At 45.4% G+C, this 27,465-nt stretch overlaps 1 protein-coding gene across 1 annotated transcript in view; it reads left to right on the top strand.

Annotated features, from left to right (window-relative positions):
- Positions 1-27,465, top strand: part of Rme-8 (receptor mediated endocytosis 8) — a 173,519-nt gene that overhangs the window by 120,611 nt on the left and 25,443 nt on the right. The window contains exons 34-42 of the mRNA XM_084598432.1: positions 1,201-1,317; positions 2,784-2,970; positions 5,929-6,020; positions 10,941-11,046; positions 16,338-16,412; positions 18,666-18,866; positions 22,322-22,403; positions 22,903-22,945; positions 26,777-26,947. Of these exons, the coding sequence (XP_084454558.1) occupies positions 1,201-1,317; positions 2,784-2,970; positions 5,929-6,020; positions 10,941-11,046; positions 16,338-16,412; positions 18,666-18,866; positions 22,322-22,403; positions 22,903-22,945; positions 26,777-26,947 (1,074 nt within the window). The remainder of the gene's footprint in view (positions 1-1,200; positions 1,318-2,783; positions 2,971-5,928; positions 6,021-10,940; positions 11,047-16,337; positions 16,413-18,665; positions 18,867-22,321; positions 22,404-22,902; positions 22,946-26,776; positions 26,948-27,465) is intronic.

Genomic DNA, 27,465 nt, shown 5'->3' on the forward strand with positions numbered 1-27,465 from the left:
ATTCATTTCTTAGCACCCGATTCACCCACCCCACTTTGTTAAAGAGGTAATCCTGGCAAAGGAATTCAAGCTTTGGCTAATCCTTATACAGCAGGTGCAAGTAATGTGCTAACACTGGCAGTAAATGTTGTAAATGTCGTGGTATGTTGCGTCATCTCTAGGCTACTTAAGCTGTGAGCGGCGCTGTAGTGGAGGCCTGCAATAATTTAAACCGCTTAGTTATTTTAATGTGCACTGACAATGTACAGAACATTAGCGCCTTTCCACTGCAGCTGGGTTTGCACATTGACACTCTGGCGCAGTAGTCTGGGGCCCAACCACTGAGCCACCTTGACGAGTTATAGCACCGAAGAGACAGGCATTAGTTGTGTGAGCATTATAGTTTTTCGAGCATTATAGGTTTGCTTTTTGAAAAGATAAGCTGGCTCAATATAATTGCAATAGGATGAATCTGAAAGGGTTGCAAAAAATATTTGTATCGCCCATAGCGAGCAAGATTTGTATGCATAAGTATGTAAAGGGCAAATATGAAACCTGATATATCCTGGTGGGTTTTATTTGTGATTATGCGTCACTGCTCACTCACAATATTGACGATGTGCGGGCCGCGTGCCATTGCTTGCTGCCTGTTGTGCGTACCACCGACTGGTGAATGCACGTCGGGGGTTGTGCGAGCCTCATGCGACCGCTCATGGATGTGGTTGTGGTTTGTGTGTTCATGTCATGTGCGCTACCTTGGGGGTGTGCTTGAAAGATCCGAATTACAGCTATTATTGTGTACAGTGCACTCTAGGTAGGGAATATCACTAATTCCTATCATCCCGAAAATCGTTACGAGATTCTGTTGTGCAAATCGGGCTTGATGTCAGGTGTGCTGATACTCCCGAGGGATTATTTGTAGCACACCACATCCTAATAAGGATATGGGATCAAATTCCAGCCATGGCGGCCGCTTTTCAACGGAGGCGAAAAGCAAGGCACCCGTGTACTGTGTAATGTCAGTGCTCGTTAAGGAACCACAAGTGGCCAAAATTTCCGTAGCCCTCTACTATAATGCCCTTCATGGCATGAGCCACTGTGGAACGTTAAACCGTATGCAGTAAACGAAACCACATTCTAGCATTCGGCTTTGAACATTGAGCAGCGTTTATTCAGGTCAAAATTCCAGGTGTCAGTGAGTCTTTCTTTCTCTCTTTACAGGGCGAGTGTGATGAGTCGTACGGCGCCAACTTCGTGTACAGTGCCCACAAGGAGGAGCTGGTGGTGGGCGAGATTTTTGTGCGCATCTACAACGATCAGCCTGGATTTCCCTTGGAGGTGAGTTTCCAATTGGCTTTACCAGAGAGGACGTTCCATGAGAGCCTGCTCTCTGGCAAACGTCCTGAGGGCCCTTTCCAAGTGGAGGCAGCGTAGTGAGGTTTCACAGTTGGTGTTACCTTATTTTCTGAGCGGCTTACTCTCTTTAATGCTCGGCATAGCTTATGGGTTTGCATTAGCTTTGGCTGTAACACATCGGGGGTTCAGTGAGCACTTCCAAACACAATAGCTCAACCTGTGGTTGAAGAGCAACATCTAATGGGGACCTAAGCATTCCTATTCGGTAGTCAGAAAAGTAATTGTAGAGGTTGAGCTCATTTCATGTTACTGCCTCGCGTTTTAGTGGAAATCCTCACTCGAGCTTTGCCAGGTTGTGAGTGAGTCTTGAGGCATGTAAGATCTCTTTTGCTTTTATGTTTGTGCCTGGAAGTTGTTACTTACAGCAGTCTGTCAGTGGTAATGTCATAACTAATGCGGAACCTGATAGACACGTGCAGAGAAGGTGCAGTGATGTCACTGAGGTCTGCCACTATTGGTTGTCAGTGAAGCTAAGTCATGCTGAAGACACAGCACCTCACCGTGAATGGAAATAGCTCTAAATAATAAGCAAAGACATGCAGTATTATTGTAGAGGAAGCCCCGTGGCCAGCGTCATTCTTGATGGCAAAGTAATGAAAGGAGTAACGGACACCACATTGTCACGTGGTGTAAATAATTATTCGAGTATTAGGAGGTTGGATCCGCTTAGCTTGATGCTGGCGGGGCCTTGCACGTGAAATTGTTGATCAGTGAAGAGAAGAGAATGTAATGTGTCTCTGCTAATGGCTGAACAAGTGCATTACCGTCACTTGCTGCATGGCATGACATTCCCCGCGTTTTATAATCTGCATCCTGAAATCAAGGTTGCCACAGCAGCAAGAATAGTGAGCAGGAAGTGACACTGCTGTGCATTGGAAGTAAGGGTTACTCAAAAGTTTTATTATAAAACGTACAATTTTTAAAAAAGCTTTGTCCTTATGTTTATGTGATTTGAACTGCAAAGCTAGTTCAAACTCTCGACACCATGTGTGTGGTTTGGCAACGCTAAAAAAATGTGTGGGCTTGACCACGCTTGAGGCTTGCCAGATTTTGCGTGTGCTAGTTGCCTGGTGCCCTGCCTGCGTGTGCAGTGGATGACACAATTGCTACTCGTCCAATGAAACTGTTGTCTAAAAATAGAGAACAAAGTTTTAATCAAGCTTGTATTTTTATATATACATTATTACAAACAAATTACGATGTTCATCGTGCGTGGAGTGCCATCTCTCGTGTAGCGATCTATCTTGTCGATCAGAATCGAGTAGGCGCATGTAGCACGGTCCATCTCGACCACGCTGGAAACTTCAATCAGGATCGTTACTGATCGCGATCCTAAGTGCCCGTGTTACAGCGGTATAAGGTGCTCACTTCCAACATCCCTTCTGCAGAACCCACGGCAGTTTGCCCTGGACCTGCTGGACTTTGTGGGGTCACAGGCACAGTACCTGCACTCGGCTCGCTCGCTAGAGGACAACAGCAGCGCGGCCAACAGCGGCAGCAGGGGTGGCAGCCAGCGGGTGGCACAGACGGAGCAAGCCCTCCAAGCCCTGCACAACGTCCTCCGGAACAACCCCGGTCAGTGGGCACGTTCCTTCACTTGAAGTGCCATTGTTCAACTGTCTCGAATACATTTTAGCCGCCAACAACCTCGGCTCGGGGAAATCCACGTGTCTTGGATTTCACTCTTTCCTTCTAACACGCCTTCATAAAGCAGCATGCAGACGCACAATCTCTTGGAAAGTGCCCAAATTCAGTGAATGCAATATCTGGTTGGAGAGTGGGACAGAGCTGACATAAGCAATTGCTTTGTGGTAAACGCCAAATGAAGAAGCTGAAGGAAGAGGTTGGGTCGGGGAATTTACAGGTTTGTCTGCTCAGGGAGCCAAAGAAAGCACTCCAACGAACTCGCTGCTTGTAAGGGCTTGCTGTGATTGTTTGCACCTCATCGGTAGCAGTGGCGTCGGGGAGAGTAACTGATAACTAGGGGTGGGCAAGGGTTGAAATTTTCGAACATACGTTTATGCTAATGTAGAGAACAAGTAATGCTTGCAAATATTTAATTAAATTTGGGTTATCTGTATAGCTTGAAAAAATTTTTGGAAAAGGTAAACAGGCAAGCATTGTTATCCTTTCTTTTTTTTCTTTTTTTTCAAAGTACAGTAAAAGCTCATTAATTCGAACTTCGCGGAACCGGGAAAAAAGTTTGAATTATTCGATGTTCGAATCATCTAATGGCCTCGAAAAAACTGACAAAGAACCATTTGTGTTACAGTAAATGTACCGTATTTAGTCGCGTAACAAACTCGCTCGCATAATGAACCTACCCAGCCCCGAATTGTGGCTACGAATCTAAAAAAAAAAAAAAAAAGAAAAGAAAGGCGTCAGTCGTTAGCGCGACCCTTCGTTTCGCGCCGTCACGGTCCAACAGGGGAGAGGGGGGGTGGGGAGGAAGCAAACTTGACAAAGTGCCAGCACTTTCCTGTTGTGCAAACCTCGCTTTCAGTACGTTTGCTTTATCATACTATGAGCGATTGGGGCAAGCGCTGTCTACTGCCACTCCAATCATCGGAACGAGCAATAGCAGCTACAAGCGGCTTTTGAAGCGAGCGTTGCTAAAAGCCGGCGTCATGATCGCGGCTGACTCGCGTGCTTCCATTGACAACTGATGGGTGGAAAGATGGAGGGCTATTGCAAAAAAAAAAGAAAAAAAAAAGTTTAATCCATAGTGCCCGTCAGAGATCATAGCCGGTCATGACGCCATTTAAGTTTTGCCCACTCTTCCATGGTTTTACCTGGTTCCATCTTCTGTCCTTGTTTTGGACGTGCGCAGCCTCTAATTATGCCTTCCAATCGGAAAGGCGCTTCTTTACCTTTTTTTTTTTTTTTTTTGCCGCGGGATGTGCGCCAAGCCGCCCAGATGCGGCGACGCGTTGTTCGAATTATCCATAGCGGAACCCACTCTCGTTTGAATTAAAGGGATTTTTTATACACAGATCTCTATGGAGTTTGGCCGGACCAAGTAGTGTAGTTCGAATTATCCGAAAATTTGAATTAACGGACTTTCACTGTATTGTAGAGTCATTGCTGCTAAAATAAATGAAACTGGACTGATTGAGCGTCAGAGAATAGGAAAAACATGATGTGCACAGAAATGTGTACTGCTTGATTACACAGCAGAATCAGCAGAATTCGTGCAGAATCAACTAAAAAATTAAATCCAAGAATTTAGACATGACTGGAAAATATTATGGTGGCCAGTAAGGGCACCGTGCAGAAGCCCAGAGAGCAGCACTCGTGGCAAACAGCTAGTGCCACGAGCGGGAGCTGGAGGATTTCTGCCGGGATAAGTGCGGGCTGTCTCGGCATGACGCGCGCTTGAAAGAGGCGGCCATGGGAATGTAATTGAGATCTGCGCAGCAAAATGGTGGCAGTTTCGGCTAGCTGGAGTGATGTAGTGAAGCATAAACAATGCAGGAGCCACGCAGCACAAGACTGAGAGACAAGGACGAGCCCTTGCTGCCTGCTGGGCGTTTAGTTCTAGACTGCAAACATGAGAAACGGAAGATGACAGGAGAAGTGTGCACACCAGGAAAAGGCCAAGAAAAAAAACGACAGAAGAGAGGGGGAGGGGGTGATACAAAGACTCTAAAAATGATGATGATGATGATCCCAATGGCGACTCCCAGAGGCCCAGAAATGACTTCGAGTACTAGTCGCTGCGCTCGCTCTTTGCTATGTGCACACTGAGAAAAATGACTCATTCATGTCCGTTTGCTATCGCTCATTATGGTCCTGATATACAGAGGAAAAACGACTCATTCATGTCCGTTTGCTATCGCTCATTATGGTCCTTATATACAGAACATCCAGTGCTCTTGTTAATGCTATTAATGCCGGAATTTCTTGCTTATTTCCTGAATCCGTAGTTTACAAGCTTCCATCTGCTACCTAGCAGCATTCCATGAACCTGTTACTTTATTCAGACAGCTAAAACACTGGAACCTCGACGTAACGAAATTCGCAATTTAACAAAATTTTTGCCTGCAAGTAGGACTGCGTTATAATTAGGGTTCGACTGTATTTGGCTCTGTTGCTCAATGTAAATGCTGTTGCACTGCTGGCAGTGTGTCAGTTAGTGCTGTCAGCTTAGCACGGAAATGCTGTGATGGAGTATTCTTTTTTTTTTTTTTGCTTCATTCAGAAAATGCTCATAAGTCCTGAGATTGCAATGAAGCTCGCATTCAGCACTGGAAGCGTAGTGCCGATCCTTGCCCAGTTGAGCCCCACCATGGTGGTTCAGTGGCTACTAGGGCTCTCGACTGCTGTGCCCAAGGATACGGGATCGAATCCCAGCCACGGCGGCTGCTTTTGACGGAAGCAGAAAGCAAGGCGCTTGTGTGCTGTGCGATGTCACGTTAACCCCAGATGGTCGAAATTTCCATAGCCTTCCACTACGGCATCTCTCATAGCTGCAGTCGCCATGGGACGCTAAACCCCGTAATCCAAACCAAACCTTGTTCTGTTGGTCTGCAGGCCTGGAGAGCCTGTGTGTGGGCCACTTCCGACTGCTGTTCTGCCTTCTCAGCCTGAACAACTGCCGGTGCCTGCAAGCTGTCACGGTGCAGGTGAGTACTCATGCCAACCCATTCATTTCTAGGGATTGCTCCATTGGTACTTAGAGATGCTGCGGCAGATGCTTCAACTGAAGTCATTTGTAAAGATATGGAGAGTTTATTTATACCCACCCACAGTAGCAGGACAGAAGGCCGTGAAGAAGCCAAGGTTTCTTTCTCAGGCATTCCTTCTCATTGATCGCCCTCATGTACTATTTGTTGAGTTTCTTTTGAGTGCCAGCCACTTGGCTCAGGCACTGTGTTTTACTGTGGAGACCTCTTCTATAGCTCTTATGTCCTGCGCACCATGCCAACTGGCAAGCAATTCATAGAAATAAGGGTTCCACAGGTATTTCAAGAGGTGAGTTTTAATGGAGACTGAAAGAATTTTGCAGTTGTTTGCGTGGTGCTAAAGAAAACTTCTATATCTGTAATCAAACTGTTGTCTTGCACGTCACAAATTGTGCTGTCACACAGGTTTACGCATTATATAAGTTTGTAGCAGTGTCGCCAGCTGAAATAGTTGGGTGATGGGTAATTTGGTAAATTGGTCATGTTTAACTGCGCCGTACAATCACCACCAAAAGCTTAAGGGTCGAATGATCTCAAAAAAACTTGTTATAGACTGCCTCCCAGCATATTGGAACATTATAGTAAAACCTTGTTGATACCTTTTTAAACAGTGCGGCGGAAAAACGTTTTTACCAGAAAAATGTATGATCAGAACTGTCTGATTTTTAAAAATATAACTGCTGAATGAGGTAAAATGGCATTTAGAATGAAGTCTTTCACTGCATATAAGTGTAGATTAGCATTTTATAGACATCAAGTATGCATAACCCTTTTTTTAGCTGTTAGCAGAATTCAGTACATATTTGTGTTGTCCTAAGTAAGGGAGAGATATTAGTAACAAATCCATTTCGTAAAAATGCAAATGACGAGCTGGAATCACTTCCTTGGGTGTTTTCGGATGCTTCACCCTCTTTTACCAGTGACATGTGGAGAAGCCATTGCGGTGGCTCTCATACTGCGCCCCTCGAGACCCAGCCCGCTCGTATGCAAGCAAATAGTTGCAGTTATTAAATGGTTGCCTCGTATGCCCCAAAGGCACCTCAAAGAAGTCACCGCGTTTCAACCCATGAAGTCATGTTACTGTGTGAACGGGCACCTCATTATGTTAAAACCGCGCTAGAAACAGGACAGATAGCCTCGGTGGCTTTCCTTGATGCTTTGGCCCTTTGCACCTAAGCACTGCTGGAAAGCAACTGTGGTGGGTGAATTCCAAAGATGTTTATGTCACGACTGCTCATTAGCACATGTCCAGTTGATCGCAAAACGCATTATGTGACCACAATTTGTCGAAATTTTGAACACAGTGAATTTATTAGCCTGGAGAAAAATACTGTATCTCTGCAGGAGACTTTTTACTTGCGTGATTTTGAGCATATGAAACAGGAAATTGTGTGAACTGGGGAAGTATCAATGGTCCTACTGTATTGTGGCTAACAGACAGAATGCACTGTCCTTCTTGTGTTGACTAAAATATTTGTGTGGATATCAGAATAAGTTTTTCCACACACTCACATCTTATAAACTTCTGTGGCCATAAAGCTTGTTCAGCATGTGGCTTCTATGCAACAATAAATAGTTTTGAAGGGTTTCTTAAAACCCTCATTCAAATGTTTGTTCTTTCTGAGGACATCAACTTGGGACCTCTGGATTTCTAGTGCTGCTCTTCAATGACAACTTGCAAAACAGTGAAGCTGTTGCACTGCACCAGTAGCTGGTAGAATTTGAGACCACCAGCTTTATAACAGTGTGTCCATATCATTCAAGAAGTTTGTGTGTGAGTAGATGCTGCTATTTGTGAACTGTAGTGCACAAAATCTGAAACTGATGTCAGTTACTGAATGGGAGTACCATATTTATTCAAATGTAATGCAAGGTAATCGCTTGAAAAAGTACCTAAATAGACATTATGGCCCTTGCAGTCTCATCAAAAATGCTCATTCATCGTCATCATTGGAGGAGAGTTCTCGAAACCGAGACTTATTTTTCACTCCCGTCCTCCAAGATGATGTCGCCGAAAGCCTTTGTGATCAGGCTCACAATTAAAAATCACCTCCTGCTGCATCCATCATCCACATATGGTAGATTAGTTAATGTCTAGCTGTCGAGCTGCCGCAATATTTCTGTTTTTTTTTTTGTTATCAGAATAGCTTTTCTTTTGCAGCGAGCGTCGTACTGTGCATGGCACGTTGCCATTGGCGAAATGCGACAATAACAGAAGTAACCGCACTAATTCGCTGCGAAAGATTTGACAAGCGCGTGATAATGGTGATAGTGTACTGATTCTGAGGGTGCGTTCCAATACCCCCTCGTAGACATCTACTTAGACGACTACGCGAGCAGTGGCCATCTTGGGACGCGTTCCAATTCTCGCGAAGCAGTCTCGCGAAGACGGCTTCGCCGAAGTCAACATCGATGCAGACTACTTTGCTGTCTAAACATGGCGGACAGAGCGCGTTTTGCACTGAGTGAGTCGTGCGTGCGGTTGTTGCAGTAGTTGTACGGTGGTCGTGCTCTTTGCGAACGCCGGAGTATATGCATATGAACAATCTTTCAAACGTGAGTTGTTACGTCAATGTATGCGCTAGCTAGAGGCTAATTTAGCTGTCTTTATGGTCATGAGATTCATAGCACTGCGGATTCTTTTACCGCGCTTAAGAGGAAAGCGTGCGTTGGATGCTGTTGGTCTTCTTTTTTAACTTGACGAGTTTCTTCAGTCGTGATGTTATCGACGAATTCGTCGCTTTCTGGGCACCTCGCCGGGAGTCAGGACGGCTGCTGTACGGCGCACGTGTGTGTTTCTATCTTGCTGTAGTAGCTGTGGCAAACTCTTCCGCATATTTTCAGTTAATCTCGGAAGAACGAATTCGCCTGACAATGCCGACTTGTTGCGCATTGATTTTTTTTGTGCCTGCACCTTTCGTCTGTAATCCCCTCAAGTTTACAGTATTTTGCATGTTTTCATTCTTACAGCTGCGTGAATGAGACATCTGAGAAGCATGTACACTTCAGCATCAGTAATAAAAAAGGAAAAACGGACTAACGTTCTCTTCCGTCAATTCGTGATAGGGCTCATTGCGTGAGAAGTCGGTCTGCTACAAGTTAACCTATTAATAGTCTATCTACGTTGTGGCGATTGCACATGTAATATTGTTGCTGCAAAAAATCGGTGAACCGTTAAAAACGTGATTTTCACCTGTATTGTCGTAAATCTTTAAAGAAAACAGTGTTATAATAGTTGTTAAAACGGTTTAGTTCAGCCTTTATGCCGCGAGGTGACGTTAGGCGTAAACAGGTAGACTCGTTCCAATACGCGAACCTGTAGACGTCTACGAAGCAGTCTTGCTAGACGTCTAAGAATTGGAACGCACCCTGAGCCTACGAGAAAAAAGCGCAATGTTTTGACTTTGGATGGATTGGGATTTGGCTGATTTGGCTTCCCTGGTACCCATGTTGCCAACATAACATCATAAAACCGCGAAAACTGAAACAGAGTGGGGACAGATTCATTATGGCTGCACCACGGCGCTGCTTTAGGCCAACCGAATCGCAATGTTCGATTATAACAGGCGGGTAGAATTTGAGTAAAAAATTGTGAAAGAGACGTGTTAATAGCATTATATAGTTTTACAAAAACTTAGAATTTCTATTTTGTTTGTAATAGTCTGTGATATGTGCCTCTTCTTGAATACTGTTAGATAGGCCTGTTATATGCTTTTAAAGGTGTTGTTACTAGGAGTGTATGAATATTGAAATTCTCGAATACGAATTGAATATGAATACAGGAAAAATACCTTCGAATATTGAATATGTGATCAGTGAGAAAAAAAAAGGAAAAATGAGAAATTAGCAAACACTGAAAATGCACTATAAATTTTATACAGTATTTCATTTACCAGTTTTTTGTTCAGGAAGGACCTGCACAAAACCAGATGGAGCTGTCACATTGCTGCTTAATACCGCAAAATCTCGTTAATTTGGCCCTCAAGAGACCAGAAAATGTCCGAATTAACTGAAAACTGGAAGCGAATGGCCCTGAAAAAACGGCCGAAAACCATTTGCATCACAGTAATTTTATCTAATGAACACCTGTAGTTTCGTTTCGTCGAGTGCTCCACTTCGCAAACCCTGTCAAGAAAGCCCTCTTCGCAATACGGCCCTGCCATGTTTTGGGGATACTTCACTGTGCAGTCGACGCGGTCAAGCATTGCAGCGAAGTGCGCAGTGCGGGGAAACTTCCCTGCATTTGGTAATTTTCAAATATTTGGAAATTTTATAATATCACTTTTTTGGATACAAATATGAATCGAATAACATACTTGATTAATAAGTTTGTGTGGGCGAGTCGGTGAAGCATCGTGCAGAACAGGAGCGCAAAAAACAAGGACACATAGAAACAGGACTAGCACAGTCCTGTTTCTATGTGTCCTTGTGTCCTTGTTTTTTGCGCTCCTGTTCTGCACGATAACATATTCAATTCGCATTATAAATTTTGAATAGTCGCACAGCCCTGGTTGTTACTAAAGTTTTCAATTTAAAGTGGTCTTCACAACAAGACACAAACAGACCCATGCTGATGTGTATGTACTGTTTCTCTCTCTTTTTTTTTTTTTTTTAACCGTTTATGGAGACTGATAGAAAGGCCATTGAAATTTTTTGCACAATTAAGGGTTCATAGCTTTTCAGTAATGAAAGTTACGCGTTTGTCAAACCAATAATTTTGCTACTTTTAATAGTATTTGATGCTGTTGAGAGCTGTTTTCTTTCAATTTTTTTCTCTCTGCCTCATCTACATGGATGACCTTGTATTCACTGACCTTACATTGAGGTAAATGACTGCCTGACTGTTGATTTGAAACGCAGGTGATTCAAGCGCTGACAGGAAGCCAGGAGTGTGTGGCCGACATTGCCAACTCAGAGGTGCTGGTGTACCTGCTCCTGGTGCTGGTCACCTTCAAGGAGGCCGAACGTGAGCTTCTCTTTCACTACCATTCTCTCCTCCAAGATTGGCATCTGTTGCGGCTTTCACATGACCGTTGTTTACCTAGACATGGCAGTCAGTCATTGACAGAGATGAACAAAAAAATTTGCTTTGTCGGCAAACATTGATAGATTTCTAGAAATGGTGACCTCACGCAGTACTTGAGCGTGCATAAACAATTGTATCAGTAGTAAAACCTCTTTAATATGTAGTTGGCGGGGACGCGGCAAAACCAGGCACTGTAAATTTCCCGTGAATACACATATGTGCACTTTATTCCCGTCCTGCCGACCAGAAGTCGGTCATTTTCAGCTGCCGCCGTGGCGGTCGCGCAGCGACAACAGCCGTCTCAAGATCAGCGAAACCGCGAGCAAGCTTCTTCATAAGGCCTATCTTCTCAGCAAACACTCTCATAACAGTTAATGCCTGAGCAGCTTCCGTCACAGTAGGACCTGAATCTGCTCTTTCCAAGTCATCGTCGCTGTTCTCATTCTCGATATCTTCATAGCTTTGGGGAGGGGCATAGTGCCGCCATTTCACACACACTCATGCAACAACCGCTTCGCAAAGCACCACAGCTCAATACAGACGATGCAATCACCGGTTGCGCACCACATCTACAAAGCAAAGAAAGGGAGGCTACATCCTCTACGTCGCAACTGCATGCCTGCATGCATAGCGCGAAGTCACATGGGCGGGTTGGGATGACTGTGATGGTTACTGCGATAGGGCTGCCAATGATATCGAAGCGGCCAACGATTCTAGGGCTGCCTATTGACATGGACATCACCGCGGCGAACAGCCAGGAACAGCATTCGTTGGAACATGATCAAAATAACCGCATACTTTCTCTAAAATACTTTCTAGTACACTATAATTGTATAACCAGCAGTCCGCACATTCATAACGCTTTTTGGAAAGATGAAAACATTTTGTGGCGCAGCACGGCATCAGCTGAACTGCAACGAGAAATGCATATTAACAGGTAGGCACTTCACAATCCACTACGCTTTAAGTGGTCAACCAATTCATGGGTTTTAATAGCGGCTTAGCCGGGGAATCTTCACAACTACATTTTAACCGCAACTACTTGGTAAGCGGGTACATATTAATGAGGTTTCACTGTATTTGTACCGGAACTATTTTTGCGCACTGTCAGCGTTACATTGCGAACTACAGTGAAAGCTCGTTAATTCGAACCTCGGTAATTCGAATTTTCGGATAATTCGAACTACACTACTTGGTCCGGCCAAGCTCCATAGAGATCTGTGTATAAAAAAGCCCGTTAATTCGAACGCGGGTCGGTTCCGCTACGGATAATTCGAACTACGCGCCGCCGCGTCTGGGCGGCTTGGCGCACATCACGCGGCAAAAAAAAAAGGGGGGGGGGGGTAAAGAAACACCTCCGTGATCCGCAGGCATAATTAGAGGCTGCGCACGTCCAAAACGGGGACAGAATAAGGAACCAAGTAAAACCATGGAAGAGTGGGTAAAACTTAAATGGCGCCATGACCGGCGTGGCGGCCGGCGGCGTTGAAGGGAGGGGACGCGGCCGCGGCAAGGTCAGTGTATGGCCGCGCGGCGGCAGCTGCCTGCTCTCGCTTCTGCGCAACCTCCGTAGCTCGCAACTAAATACTCGTTAATTCCAACCCTGTTAATTTGGAAATAGGGATAAGTACTGTCGGCGCGGTCCCAGCCAATGCCCATAAAAGGCTATGATCTCGGACGGGCACTATGGGTTAAACTTTTTTTTTTTTTTTTTTTTTTTTTTTTTTTGCGATAGCCATCCATCCTTCCACCCATCAGTCGTCAACGGAAGCACGCGAGTCAGCCGCGATCATGACGCCAGCTTTTAGCACCGTTCGCTCCGATGATTAGAGTGGCAGTAGACGGGGCGCCCGCCCAAGTCGCTCATAGCATGATAAAGCGAACGTACTGAAAAGGAGGCTTGCACAACCGGATAAGCGCTGGCACTTTGCCAAGTTCGCTTCCCTCCCTGCCGGAGCTAAAGTCAAAAGATAAACACGCTGTTATCGCCATGCAGCATCTTGGCGCACTGCCAAGAAATGCGTTGTGGACCGTGAAGGCGCGAAACAGAGGGACGCGCTAACGACTGGCGCCTTTATTATTATTTTTTTTTCTTTCAGATTCGTAGGCACAAATCGGGGCTGGGTGGGTTCATTATGCGAGCGAGTTTGTTACGCGACTAAATACGGTACATTTACCGTAGTACAGGCGGTTTTGGCCAGTTTTTTCGAGGCCATTCGATAATTCGAACATCGGATAATTCGAACATTTTTCCCGGTCCCGTGAAGTTCGAATTAACGAGCTTTTACTGTATAATTAAAATTGCCTCCAATATAGGCTTTTTTTTTTCTCTCTCTTCTTTACGTACACTTGGTTTAATTCTTTAGCACTAGTTTTGCAGCCTCTTTAGCTTGTTGTCTCAGCTGAGCATTGCCATTCCAGTCCATAAATGTGGATAGCTCCAACAGCCATCATGTTGGTAATATTTTAAGTCAATGGGAAGTCTTGCCTATTCAAGAGACAATCAAGTGTCTGCAATATATGGTCTTAGTGTGTTTTAGTTACGACCACGCACTGGAAAATAACGCCTCAAGCAGTATTCAGTTCAGTTCAGTTCAGTCGTTCAGTCGTGTCCGACTCTTCGTGACCCTATGGACCATGTCACGCCACACTTTCCGGTCTCTCACTATCTTCCTAACATCACATAACTTCATCTCCAGTGCCTCGAGGATGCCATCTAACCATCGCGTTCGCTGCCTACCCCTTTTCCGGCGACCCTCAACCTTTCCCAACATGAAATCTTTCTCCAGCGACTCCTCTCTTCTCATCAGATGATCAAAGTATTACTTGTAATATTTTATTCTGTTGAAAAAATAGCACAGACAGTATACAGTCGAACCCGGATATATCGAACTCGAAAGGGATTGCGAAATAGTTCGATATATTGTGAAAGAAGGCTAAGTTGAGACGGCAAGGTCATGACGGCAACGCCAGCGATGTCTTGTCTAGCGTTTTAATCCGATGACAAAAACCCAGGCGTGTGCCGGAGCCGGCGCCACGGGACGATGATGGTGGTATGTACAAATGAAAGAGGAAGATCATGGAATGAACAAATTAAAGAACATCCACGCAAGGCTCACAATATCAATAATTCGATATAGAGAAATCGGCTTGGGACGGCACTTACGATGCGAAAAAACGATACTGTATTTGTCGCGTAATCAACTCACTCGCATAATGAACCCACCCTCCACTTTTGCACTCGAGAATTTGGAAATAAAGCGTTAAGGACAACTTGCTCACATGCAAGCGTTAAGCGATCTCAGCGACGAGCGGCAACGACAGAGCAAAAAATTTCCAACTTGTTGGAACAGCGCCGTACGAGCCACTGCGCCAGCGTTATCACTTGCATGTCGCACTCCGTTTCAGTCGTCTCATCCACAGCTCATTTCTTGGCAGCATGCCAAGATGCTGCGCAGCGATAATGTCGCCGCGTGTTTATCTTTTGATGGCTCCTACGGTGGCGGGGAGCGAACTTGGCAGACTGCCCGTGATGGCTTGATTGCACAAGCCTGGTTCGATTTATCACGCCGCGCTTGGGGCGGTCGTAGTGTACTGCCATAAAGTCATTGGAAAGCGTGATAAAGTAGCTGCAAATGCTGTTTGAAGCAAAAAGGGCTTAAAGCCGGTGTCATGATCGCAGCTGACATGCAAAATAAGACTCCGGCAAAAAAAAAAAAAAAGCCACTTCGTAACGCCTTATCTTACACTACGCCGTGCGTACAGCACAACTATATAAACAAACGACTTAAAAAAAAAAAAAAATATCTGCTGTTCTTAACTTTCGCAGGCGCCATAGCCACGTCAGCCGCCGCGCGCAGAGGGTTCACAACACACGCTGGAGAAAGCTTCCGACGTTCTGTCTGAAAACGGGCTGAGCTGGCTTGGCGCATGCGTAGCGCGTGCGTAGCGCGTGCTACTGCGAACGAAGGCCGGGAAAGAGGAAGGAGAGAGATAGCTCGGCAAAAGAATGGGCACACCCTTACGCTTCACTCTATCGCGTTTTCCCCCTCTCGTTCCCACCGGTTCTCTCTGGTTCATTCACGCACATGGCTTGCAAACGTCACGTGCTGGCGCGCGGGAAACGATAACCGCAGATGCGCGCGCTTTTGGGGATAGGGCGCGGCGCTGCCGAACTGTCCCCTCTCATTCCTTCCACGCGTGGCTTGAAAACGTCACGCGGCAAACGGCCGAGGGTGATGCGATCGTCTTTGGGGAAGGCACACTTTCCAGTGCGTGGTGCAGAGTTCGATATATCGAACGACCGGTGAAATTGAGTTCGATATATGACGCGGCTTTCCTATACTTTTACATGGGATTTTCAAGGGGATATTCCGTGAGTTTGATATAACCAAAATTCGATATACCCGGGTTCGATATATCCGGGTTCGACTGTATATGGCAACATCGAAGCCTATCACGGCACAGAGTGCAGTGGAACGGACGTACGAACTCTAGGTGTTCTTTGCCTTGTCAAGAAAGCTGCATTTAGGCAGAATTCCTCTGTCAGCGCTGGTCTCCACGCTTTGCGGAGAAATGGTTGCGTTTCTTGTTAGTTTTGCCAGCTGCCTCATTTTGTTTTATCGACATTGCACTGCTTTGTGCTGCTTTATTTATTTATTTATTTATTTACCCTCAGGGCCCGGGGGCATTACAGAGGGGAGTGGGATACATAAAAGTATATGAATGTACGTACAGCAAAGTTACAGAAAAAAATACATTACAAGTACATAAAAAACATGCGCAAAAAGAACAAGGAAAACAAAACTTCACAAAGCCAGTGTCATTTCTCCAGGGGCATTGTCAATGCTGGAAACATTAAATAAAACACAAGAATCACCTGAAAGGTTTCATTTCATGGACATCACTCTTCGACTTTATGTAGATTTTTCTCACAAGTCTCACTATTTTTCAGTCTGAATAAAAGTTACATTCTTCAGCAAGGACTTCTTTTCCATTTGCTCATTTTAGGCCTTTCCATAGATAAGAAACGCTATAGTGACAGCCTTTCAGTTTAGGGTTGCCAGTTTTTTTGTTTTACTGTAATTGCAGTAAACATCCAAGCCTTGCTGGCTCCAAAAGCTGAAGTTATGCTTCAGCAAGCCTCCTTTTTTATTTGTTACACAGGAACTGAAAATTTTATGTGAAGTGCAATTTTTTCTGCTATGAAATGGCTGTGATTTATCTTCCAGAGAGGCTGGTGGTGCTGGACACTCTTCTTCCGCTGGTTTCAAACAGCCGCCTGGTCAAGGAGGCCATCGCCAAAGGTGAGTGCGCTGGACATGCCACAAGCATTGCTGAATGGGTGTAGCTGAACCTCCCCCCCCCCCTCCCCCCCTCCTGACTTGAAAGTACCATGGTGGTATCCTTTCTCATTTATTTTTTTTTTTTGATACAGGATCTGTGTACGCTAAAAAAGAATGTCTTCAAATACTGAATCAAATATGTAGTCTTTTGCAGGTAAGAAAAATGGGCAAGAAAAGTAAAACAGTGGGTGAAAGTTGTTCTTTGGAGCTGATATTAAAACTAGACTTGGCCCCATGTATAAACATGACATACAGAGATGTGTACTGAGCCAGCATAAATGTCTGCAACCTGTGGTGTGGTCCTACAAAATTAACAAAATGAAGTCAGTGAAATAATGTATGACTACATGGCAGCTATAAAATGCTAACATGTTGGCCACTCAAACTGTGCAGTAAAACCTGAGTAACTCATACTTCAAGGAATTGAAAAATGCTCAAAATATGCAGATAAAGTTATTGAAAAAGCCTGCCCCCCTCCCCTTCCACCCTTACAGGCGAAAATATACAGCCAAAGATGAATTGAAGCCTTATTAAAAGGCTTCACTGCATTAACTTCTGACAGTATGTTACAAGCATGTAGTTTTGTTACACTGGAACAATAGAAGGGCAACCTATATAAGCAAGGGGAATGCACGTTCCTTCTGGAATAGTGAACCTCCTATAAAAAACAACCTAGTGACATACGAGTTGGTGCTTGAAAGTGGCGCACAGCTGGCTACTTAATGTGCGACCAACAGTAGTCGTCGCCACAAGATTGCGATGAAGCTCAGAAACTGCACACCCTAGCTATTAGTGCAAAAGTAGTCATATGCTCACCACCACCGACAAAGAATCTTGTCTGATGTCGTTTGGGCCATCACTGTGATTGCAAGATGTTTTATAAAGTTACGAATATGTAGCCTCGCACGTGTACTTCAAACCCAGTCAAGCATAGCAAGGGTCTTTCAAGTTTGCCAGCCACCAGAAAAAGTGGTGAAACCTATCTGTGAACAGTGACTTACAATAATGACCTCTTCTGATGCTTTTACACTAAGGGAAAAAAAAAAACATTGGAGCGGACTCAAACTGGTCGGGTTGGAACCTAGGTACCTAGTTTAGGAGCTGAGCTTCTTGAGCCATCGCGGCAGACGTTTTCGCTCGTTATAACCAGCTGTAAGTAAGATTAAACATTCACCATTTGACGTGAAGGCCCCCAGATGGCGCCACTAGTAGGGTTAAATCCGTGGCCGCCACAGCCAGAGGTGCCGTTGCACTGGAGCTGATTGCGGAGGCCACGGTTAAATCTCTGCCATTTGGCGTGCCAGCTCACAGATGGCGCCACATATACAGCTGAAACTGCAGTGCACCAGGCCCATAGCCACAGAAAACTTCTTACACCATGTGGTAAAAACAATTGTAAGGTTATGGGATATCACCACAGGAACAATGATGATTAACCGGTTCAATGAGTGTATTATGGAAAGGTTAAACAATCAGGTAAGTGTGGTAAGTATGCACTATATTCAGTTTAAAAGCTATAACCCCTGCTAATTGTTTTTCTGGCCTGGCGACAAGCACCCTGCTAGTGTCATGTGTGTGGCTATGTACGCATCAAATGTGCTTGGGCCGTGCAATAGGCAGGACCTTTACACCATCGCTTTCGCTACCAATAACACCTTGAATTGGCCTCCTTTAAGAAGTCCCATGCGAAATTCTGCAAGTGTGCCTTCAAGCACATCACAATTGGCTTCTGAATCATAATCTAATATTTCCTATTGAATTTTGTGGATTCTTTGTTTTCTCTTTGTAGAATTTAAGGCTCTCCAGCACAAAAAATTAGGAGCTATAAAATGTGAGATGCTTTCTGAAGCATAATCTGATGTCTCCCTTTGAATTTTGTGGATTCTTTGTTTTCTCTTTGTAGAAATTAAGATTTTTTTTACCACAGAAAATTAGGAGCTTAGCTGATCTATTTCAAGTGCTACTGGTGAGTCGCGAAGGTGTCAGCCATCCACTGATTACTGGTCAGCAGCATTTTAACAGCGTGAAAACGATCCCGATGCAAGAGGAAAGACGAAAACAGTTTGGTGCTGCATCGTTTTCATTCTTCTGGTTGGGTTTTGGTCCCCATCGCACCTTTTCACTACGATCAACTATTATCAACTTGCCTGGCGTTCTCTGTCCTTCATTGATTCATGGATGTCCTCTCTGCCGTCATCATCCTTTGTGTGGCAGGTGCGGTGGTGTACCTTCTGGACCAGTGGTGCAATGGCTCGGATGAGACGCTACGCGAGCGGGCAGGGGAGCTTCTGGCCAAGATGGCTGCCGACAAGCTGCATGGCCCACTGGTGCGCAGCACGGCCGGCCGCTTCCTGCCAACCGTCTTCCTGGACGCCATGCGTCAGGGCCCCAAGGAGGCGCTGCACCTCTTCCAGGGTGAGTTGCAACATCAGCAGGCTGCATGGATAGTGACAGTATGGATAATAGATATGGATAGTAGGTCAGTGAGGGGAGGTGTCTTTGTCCTGTGCTTCCTGGCTGGAAGGTACCCTGGTACCAATCATCAGTCTACAGGCATCCATGCTGCATGGCCTCCACTGTATGATGGCACCATTAGTCCGCATACTGTATAAACACGTGTAAGGGCCGCATATTTTCTTTCAGATTCGAGGGGCAATTTTTGGGGTCTGCAGAGTTCACACCTGTCATTGTACTAATGCAGTGCTGTTTGCTTGAAATATGGGGTGGATTGGGTGAGTTAACAAGCCATCAAATGCCAAGCATCAATGCCAACAACAAGGCATCAAATGTGACATGCCCTGTTACGTTGAGCACTGAATACGCAGTTCAGTCTGTGACAGCCTCTGCAAGCATTTCAAACCATGAATAAACATTCCTAGCATGAGCCAGCACCAAAACGTCACTAAGAAACAAGTTGGAGCAGAGAAAGGTGAATTCTAGCTCTTCTTGATGAAGGCATTTGTCAGCCTATTTAGTGAGTTGCTAGTTTGCAATCATTTGTGGAATCTCGATTGTTCAACCTTGCCAGTTTGAAATAAATATTTTTATCACTTCGGTTTTCTTATAGGGGTGTGCTAATATCTGAAATTTTGAATGCGACTTGAATATGTTTTTTATTCGATGCATATTTGTAGTAAAAGAACTGATACTATTCCGAATTTTTCAAATATTTAGAGATTGCAGCGCGCTTCACTGATATGCTGGACTGCGTGATTGTGCAGGGAAGAATCTTCAAAATGCGTTGGGGCTATACAGTCGAACCCGGTTATATCGAACCCGGATATATCGAATTTTGGTTATATCGAACTCACGGAATATCCCCTGAAAATCCCATGTAAAAGTATAGGAAATCCACGTCATATATCGAACTCAATTTCACCGGTCGTTCAATATATCGAACTCCGCACCACGCACTGGAAGGTGTGCCTTCCCCAAAGACGATCGCATCACGCTTGGCCGTTTGCCGCGTGACGTTTTCAAGCCACGCGCAGAAGGAATGAGAGGGGACAGTTCTGGACAGCGCCGCGCCCATTCCCCAAAGGCAGGCGCGCGCATCTGCAGTTATTGTTTCCGGCGCGCCAACACATGACATTTGCAAGCCATGTGCGTTGGTGTGCCCATACTTTTGCCGAGCTATCTCTCTCCTTCAGCACGCGCTACACATGCGCCAAGCCAGCTCAGCCCGTTTTCAGACAGACGTCAGACGCTACAGACGCTTTCTCCAGCGTGTGTTGCGAACCCTCTGCGCGGCGGCTGACATGGCTATGGCGCCTGCGGACGTTAAGAAGCGGCAGCTCTCTCTGTTTTTCTTTTTTTTTTCTTTTTTGCGAGAGTCATCCTTTCTTATCGTTGTGCTGTACGCGCGACGTTATGGCGGCTGCGGACGTTAAGAAGGGGCAGGCTTTTTTTTTTTTTTTTTTTGGCGGGAGCCGTTTATCTTTGCATGTATGAACCAATGGAAGCACGCGGTCTGCTGCTGCGATCATGACGCCCGCCCCAAGCGCATCCAACCAGGCTTGTGCAATCAAGCCATCACGGGCACTCTGCCAAGTCGCTCCCCGCCACCCGGAGGAGCTATAAAAAAGATAAACGCGCCCTGCCGTTATCACTGAGCAGAATCTTGGCACGCTGCCAAGAAATGAGCTGTGGATGCGACGACCCAGACGACCCAAAGAGTGACGCGCGCGCCATCCACATGCAAGCGAAAACGCTCGTGATTGATTTCTGCCGCAGCGACACAGAAACCCTTTATTGAGTTGTCGCGGTGGCTGGAGCGGCAAGAGGGACACAGTTCCAACAAGTTTGAAATTTTTCGCTCTGTCGCTGAGATCGCTCAATCGCTTGCATGTGAGCGAGCTGGTCTTAGCGCATTTTTTTTTTTTTTTTTCAAATTCTCGGGTGAAAAAGTGGAGGGTGGGTTCATAATGCGAGTGGATTGATTACGCGACACATGCGGTATCGTTTTTTGGCATCGTAAGTGCCGTCACAAGCCGACTTTTGTATATCGAATTATCGATATATTGAACTATTTCGCGATCCCCTTCGAGTTCGATATATCCGGGTTCGACTGTATTGTGGAGAGGGACCTTGCCATCTGTGTGCACAGATGGCAAGGTGCCAAGACAACCGTTGCACAGGTATTCATTAGATAAAATTACTGTGATGCAAATGGCACATTCGATAATTCATGCCTTTGTTTAATTCAAACGCGGTCTTGGCCAAATTAATCAAATTAATTTTGTTCAGCAGCTATATGAAAACCCCACCCAGTTTCATGTAGGTTTTTTTTTTTGTACAAAAAAAACTATACGGAATCCTGTATAGAATTCTTACTTCATTTTTTGGTTTCTTTCAACTCTGGTTTGTTTTATTTGCAAATACCACGTGAATTCTCAAGCAACAAGATGAACAATGGTTGCTATTTTTGTTATGTTTTTTTTTCTTCCCTCACTTGTTAGGTTTTCAATATTCGAAGGCATTTTTGTTCCCTGATTCATATTCTATTCCAAATATAAACATACCCCTAGTTTTTTTGTTGTTGGAAGGCAAACAGATTCTGTGTGTTTTGGAGTACAAGAAATGCATTCACACAAATTTGTCAGATTTATGGCTTATGAAAATATTTAAAGTTTAATACTAAGCTGATGCCAATTCCGAAACATTCTTGGCCCTACCGTGGTGGCACAGTGGTTAGGGTGCTCGAATCCTGAACCCAAGGTCACGAATGTTATACCGGCGACGGCAGCCGTATGTTAATGGTAATGCTAGGTGCCTGTGTACTGCGTGATGTCAGTGCACCCAAGGGGTCGAATAATTAGCTCTCTGCTATGGTGTACTACCTCATAGCCAGTGTTATTTTGGGACTTCAAGTCTCTTATACTGTACCATAATTTACCATACCATACCTCAGTGTACCCTACTGAACATTTTCAATAGTTGTGAAGTTTAACTCACGAGCACATATGCATGCCTCACAAGCATGATCTCACTGTGTGCTCACTAGTATTCGCCGTGCTGCTGGTTATAGGATGGTGGTAGTGTTTCAGCCTCGGGTCAGAACTCAATCTTTGGACACTGCAAAGGAAGGCTCCAAATGATTTCGACCATGTGAGGTTCCCTAACATGCACCAATAATATATTGCATAGTACCTGGGCACCTTGCATTTCACCTCCAGTGTAAAAGCGACTACCGTGGCAGAATTAAAACCCGGCTACCCTGGCTCAATGGTTGGGCGCCTTAACCGACCTTGGTGGGGCACACTGAAAGTCACATCAGTCACGATGATATCATTGAGATTTCACTTTACCTTGTGCCTAAGTGAGTGTTGCCCGGGTGCTTGGATTGCTGCATTATTGTTGTCCAATTGCAGCCCAGCAGGAGAACCCTGAGCTTGTCTGGAAGGAGGAGACGCGGCAGAGGCTGTGCCAGACAGTACGCCGCATGGCCCTCGAGTGAGTGCACCCAAAGGCAGCCCTGCATCCTAGCCACGCACTCAGCACTGGGGAGGGGTTGGGCTCTTGGCATCAAGAACACGGGGAGAGGCAATGCGAAAGAGCTGCACACCTTTGCACTCTTCTGGCCTCAGCTTGTCCTGTAAAATTACGTGTTGGGTTTTCACCGACATATCCTGATAGCCATTCATGCTGTAGAAAAAAAGTAAAAGTACTTATGTGGCAGAGGTTCCGAAAGTTCCAAATTGTGCTGCAGAGCAGAGGAGAGCAAGGACTTCTGTGGAGAAGGGACTGGGCTATGCAAGAATAAAAGGCAGGGAGGTGTTCAAGAGGATTGGAAGTGAGGTACAGGGGTGCTTATGTTGGTGGTGTTAATTGTGGTAAGGCTAACCGCTTGCTTGCACTGATCTCTCAATCACAGAACATGACATAAAATGGCCACGAGACCATGGGGCATGATCCCTGTTACAGAAAATCTTCAAAATTGTCTCTTGTACAGGCAGTGGAACCTCCAGAAGCAGGACCCCAAGGCTAACTGCAAGGTGGGTGGATCGCGTTGTCACCTCACACACACATTAGATATGTGCCGCTTGAGATACACAGTCAAACCCACTTGGTTAACTGCAAGGTGAGTGGATCACATTGTCACTTCACATACACATTAGATAGTCAAACCCACTTGGCTAACTGCAAGGTGAGTGGATCACATTGTCACCTCATACAGTCGAACCCGGATATATCCAACTCGAAGGGGATCGCGAAATAGTTCGATATATTGATAATTCGATATACAGAAATCGGCTTGGGACAGCACTTACGATGCGAAAAAACGATACCGCGCTTGTCGTGTAATCAACTCACTCCCATAGTGAACCCACCCTTCACTTTTACACGCGAGTTTGGAAGAAAAAAAAAAGCGTTAAGGCCAGCTCGCTCACGTGCAAGCGATTAAGCGATCTCAGCGACGAGCCGCAGCGACAGAGCAAAAAATTTCCTGGAACTGCGTCACTCTGCCGTGCCGTTCGACCCACTGCGGCAGCTCGAAACAAGGTTTCTGCTTCGCTGCGGCAGAAATCGCGAGCGTTTTCGCTTGCATGTCGCACTCCGTTTCCGTCATCTCATCCACAGCTCATTTCTTGGCAGCGTGCCAAGATGCTGGGCAGCGATAACGTTGCAGCGTGTTTACCTTTTTATAGCTCCTGCAGTGGCGGGGAGCGAACTTGGAAGACTGCCCGTGATGGCTTGATTGCACAAGCCTGGTTAGATTTCGTAGTCCACTGCTACAAAATATTGGAAAGCGTGATACAGTAGCTGCAAATGCTGTTTGAAGCGAGAAATGATAAAAGCTGGTGTCATGATCGCAGCTGACCGCTTGCTTTCGTTAATTCATACATGCAAGAATGAACGACTCCGCAAAAAAAAAAAAAAAAAACCCGCTTCGTAACGCCGTATCTTACGCTACGCCGCGCGTACAGCACAACGATAAAAGTAGACGACTCTCGAGGGGGGGGGGGGGTAGATTTGCCGCGCAGGCGCCATAGCCACGTCAGCCGCTGCGCGCAGGGGGTTCGCAACACGCTGGGGAAAGCGTCCAACATTCTGTCTGAAAACGGGCTGAGCTGGCTTGGCGTATGCGTAGCGCGTGCTACTGCGAACGAAGGCCGGGAAAGAGAAAGGAGAGAGAGAGCTCGGCAAAAGAATGGGCACACCCTTGCGCTTCGCTCTGTCGCGTTTTTCCCCACTCGTTCCCACCGGTTCTCTCTGGTTCATTCATGCACATGGCTTGCAAACGTAACGTGCTGGCACGCGCGGGAAACGATAACCGCAAATGCGCGCGCCTGTAGGGAATGGGCGCGGCGCTGCCCTAGCCGAACTGTCCCCTCTAATTACTTCCGTGCGCGGCTTGAAAACGTCACGCGGCAAACGGCCGAGGGTTATGCGATCGTCTTTGGGAAAGGCACACTTTCCAGTGCGTGGTGGAAAGTGTGCCTTTCCCAAAGACGATCGCATAACCCTCGGCCGGTGAAATTGAGTTCAATATATGACGCGGCTTTCCTATACTTTTACATGGGATTTTCAAGGGGATATTCCGTGAGTTCGATATAGCCGAAATTCGATATATCCGGGTTTGACTGTATACGCATTAGATAAGTGCCACTTGAGATAAGCAGTCAAACCCACTTAGCTAACTGCAAGGTGAGTGGATCACATTGTCACCTCACATACTTATTAGATATGTGCCACTTGAGATAACTGCAAGGTGAGTGGATCACATTGTCACCTTACATACACATTAGATATGTGCCACTTGAGATGTGCAGTCAAACTCACTTGCAAAATGCCGCTTTAAACAGTATATCGGATATAACAATGAACAACCACCGTCAGTTTTACCATGTACAGTAAAAACTCGTTTCAAGGGACCCGAAAAAGATCTCTTGTAACCAAAAATTCTTATCATCTCATATGTGTAGCAGTTTAAGATTCTTTCAGCTAAATTCTGTTTCATATCAGTGACCTGTTTTATTGCAATATGTCAGGAACCAAGGAGTGCCTCCTCTTGACTGGGAAGTCAAAATTCCCTGCAGTTCAGCCACTGTCATCACACTCCTGTGTGACTGAAACAACAAGGACATTTTCTAATGTAATTTCTGATGTAAATTCAACTGTACAATTTGAATCGGCCACCTGCACCAGTAAATTCTAAGGTTTTTATTGCTTTGTTCGAATGCTCGATCCCAATTTCGTTGCAAACCAATGAATCGATGGCACCTCGCAGCCGCAAAGTGGCACCGCAAAGCAATGCTTATGCGTGAAATGCGTAGCACCCCTACCCTAGAGCTCCCAGTGTAGAAAATCACTCTGCAGTAGGGCTTGCTGACTGCCAAAGCATGCCCCTGCAGAAATGGAGGCGGGCTTCACTACAGTGAGCGCTGACTGCGTGTGACATTGACCTATCAGGCATGACATCAGGGCGTGTTTATCTTTTGATGTTAGTTCCTGTGGTGGGCGCATACAGGGGTTCGATGGGGGAGAGCCGTTATGATCACTGCTGACCACGTGTTTGCGGATGGAAAGTTGAGGGTCGTACGGCCAGCGTGTTCTCACAGTTAAATTTTTTGCATGCTCCAGGTTTTTCTCGATGTTCAAAACCTAGTCAATTCGAACATTTTTCTTGGTCTCAGCGACCTCTAATTAACAAGTCTTTACTATACTGTGACCATGTTGGCCAAGCCATACCAGGAAGCAGTAAGAATAATCAAGTCCATGCCGGGACTTTATTTGTGCTAAAACCTTTCACTCTGCTACTTGCAACAGTTGGACATGTTGCAGAGAGATGTCAACAAGATTGGCGTGAGGCAGTCAAAGCTGACTGATTACGAATTTCTTCCTGGTAGTAAATGAGAAGTGTGAGCAACTTTTCCCTCATTAAACTTTCTTAAGTTTGGGATATTTTCTTCGGTTTTTCTACTTAACTCAGTTATAACAATTATCAGTTATAACAATGGTATTTTCATGGCACTTCAATATTGTTATAAGTGGGTTTGACTGTACACTGCTTTCCTCGTTTATTGCATGGTAAACTACTGTAGGTAGCTGAAATTCATCAGAAGCCACATGCTACATGCATCATCTGTTACAGCTCCTTATGCAAATTGAGGGCATGAAATCCTAAATGCCACACCTTACCTTGTTTTATGCTAGCCTCTCTACACGTCTGAAAAATGATGCTCATGTCTTATTCTCAAGAGTGGACAGAATGAGTCATGCATGTTCTTGTTGGTGACATGCATCATAGCTACTTCCTGATAAATCAGGCCAGATGGTATTGCGCTGATAGGAAAGACAGTGCCAAGATATAGCCGTGGCGTGCATGTATGCAAAAATATGGCAGGGTTTTTATTTTTTTTTTGCATTCACATTTTTGTCACATCATCATTGCCTTGCCTAAGTATAACTGCTTGCATCTACAGTGTAGTTGAGATATGGTCACCAACTGGTAGTGCTATGCCGTTTCTAAATCATGCCAATGGTGTCATTGCTGATGACACCGATATGTTTGCCACAATGGCACTGATAACATGAAAAATTTGCTTCTTTGAGATTGTACTAAATTAGTATTGCTCATATAAATACTAGCACAAACAGCTCAGTGCTACTTGCCGAAGTTGTGCTTCAGAAGAGGCATGTAAGGACTAGGAAAATTTGTTCTTCAAGCCATGGCTAGAGGCCACTGTGAATGTCGCATTGGTGGTCGTATTCAGCATATTTGTTGGGTGTAGTTAAATTAAAGATCTGACATGAGCATGATTTTCTTGCTATTCAGAGATGCATTTGTGTGCTTCTCTCGCCAATCCTGTCTCCTTATGCAGCTTCCTGCTGAGTTCAGCCTGGTGGAGGAGGACCCCTCGGAACTGATGGTGGCAGGCGTGTATGTGCGCCTCTTTGTACAGAACCCCGGCTGGACCTTGCGCCGGCCGCTCGAATTCCTCACTGAGTGCCTCGACCGCATCTGTGGCCTCCTGGCCAAGGAACCGCTCGATGTGCGTGAGACATGTTAACGAGTTGCATGCTTTGAAACATTGGTTGAATTGTATCGGGCTTAGCGGTTGAAGAAGCATGGCAGCAGCTATGTGGGGAACTTAAAATTGCTTTCAGTTGTCACTTTTAGTGAACATTTTTCTAGCCTTAGTGCACTGGGGGATAAGAGGCAGTGTAAGGGGAATATGTATATGGTGTAGCACCTATAACTAAGTCCCCTAGTTAGCCACAATCCTGGGAAAAATTAAAGATTTCAGCATATTGCAGAATTGTGTGTATTAGCAGCAACACTTTTTTTATGCTATTGCTGTTATGGACAGCAGTAGGAAGGGCAGTATGATAGAAAAATGGCTAATTTTTATCATATTTGCCGGAATATCAGGAAAGATAAGTTTGAGGAGTTGCTGGAATTTTGAAAGAAATAATATGCAGCTTATAATGCGATGTTAAATGTTAAGGCTAACCATAACCAAGCACCTTGCCCCGAAAAAATTTAAAAAAGGTGCAGACGAAAGTAGCG

Source organism: Amblyomma maculatum, chromosome 1, assembly GCF_055883805.1.
Source record: "Amblyomma maculatum isolate TAMU_Amacu chromosome 1, ASM5588380v1, whole genome shotgun sequence".
Classification (NCBI taxonomy): Eukaryota; Metazoa; Arthropoda; class Arachnida; order Ixodida; family Ixodidae; genus Amblyomma; species Amblyomma maculatum.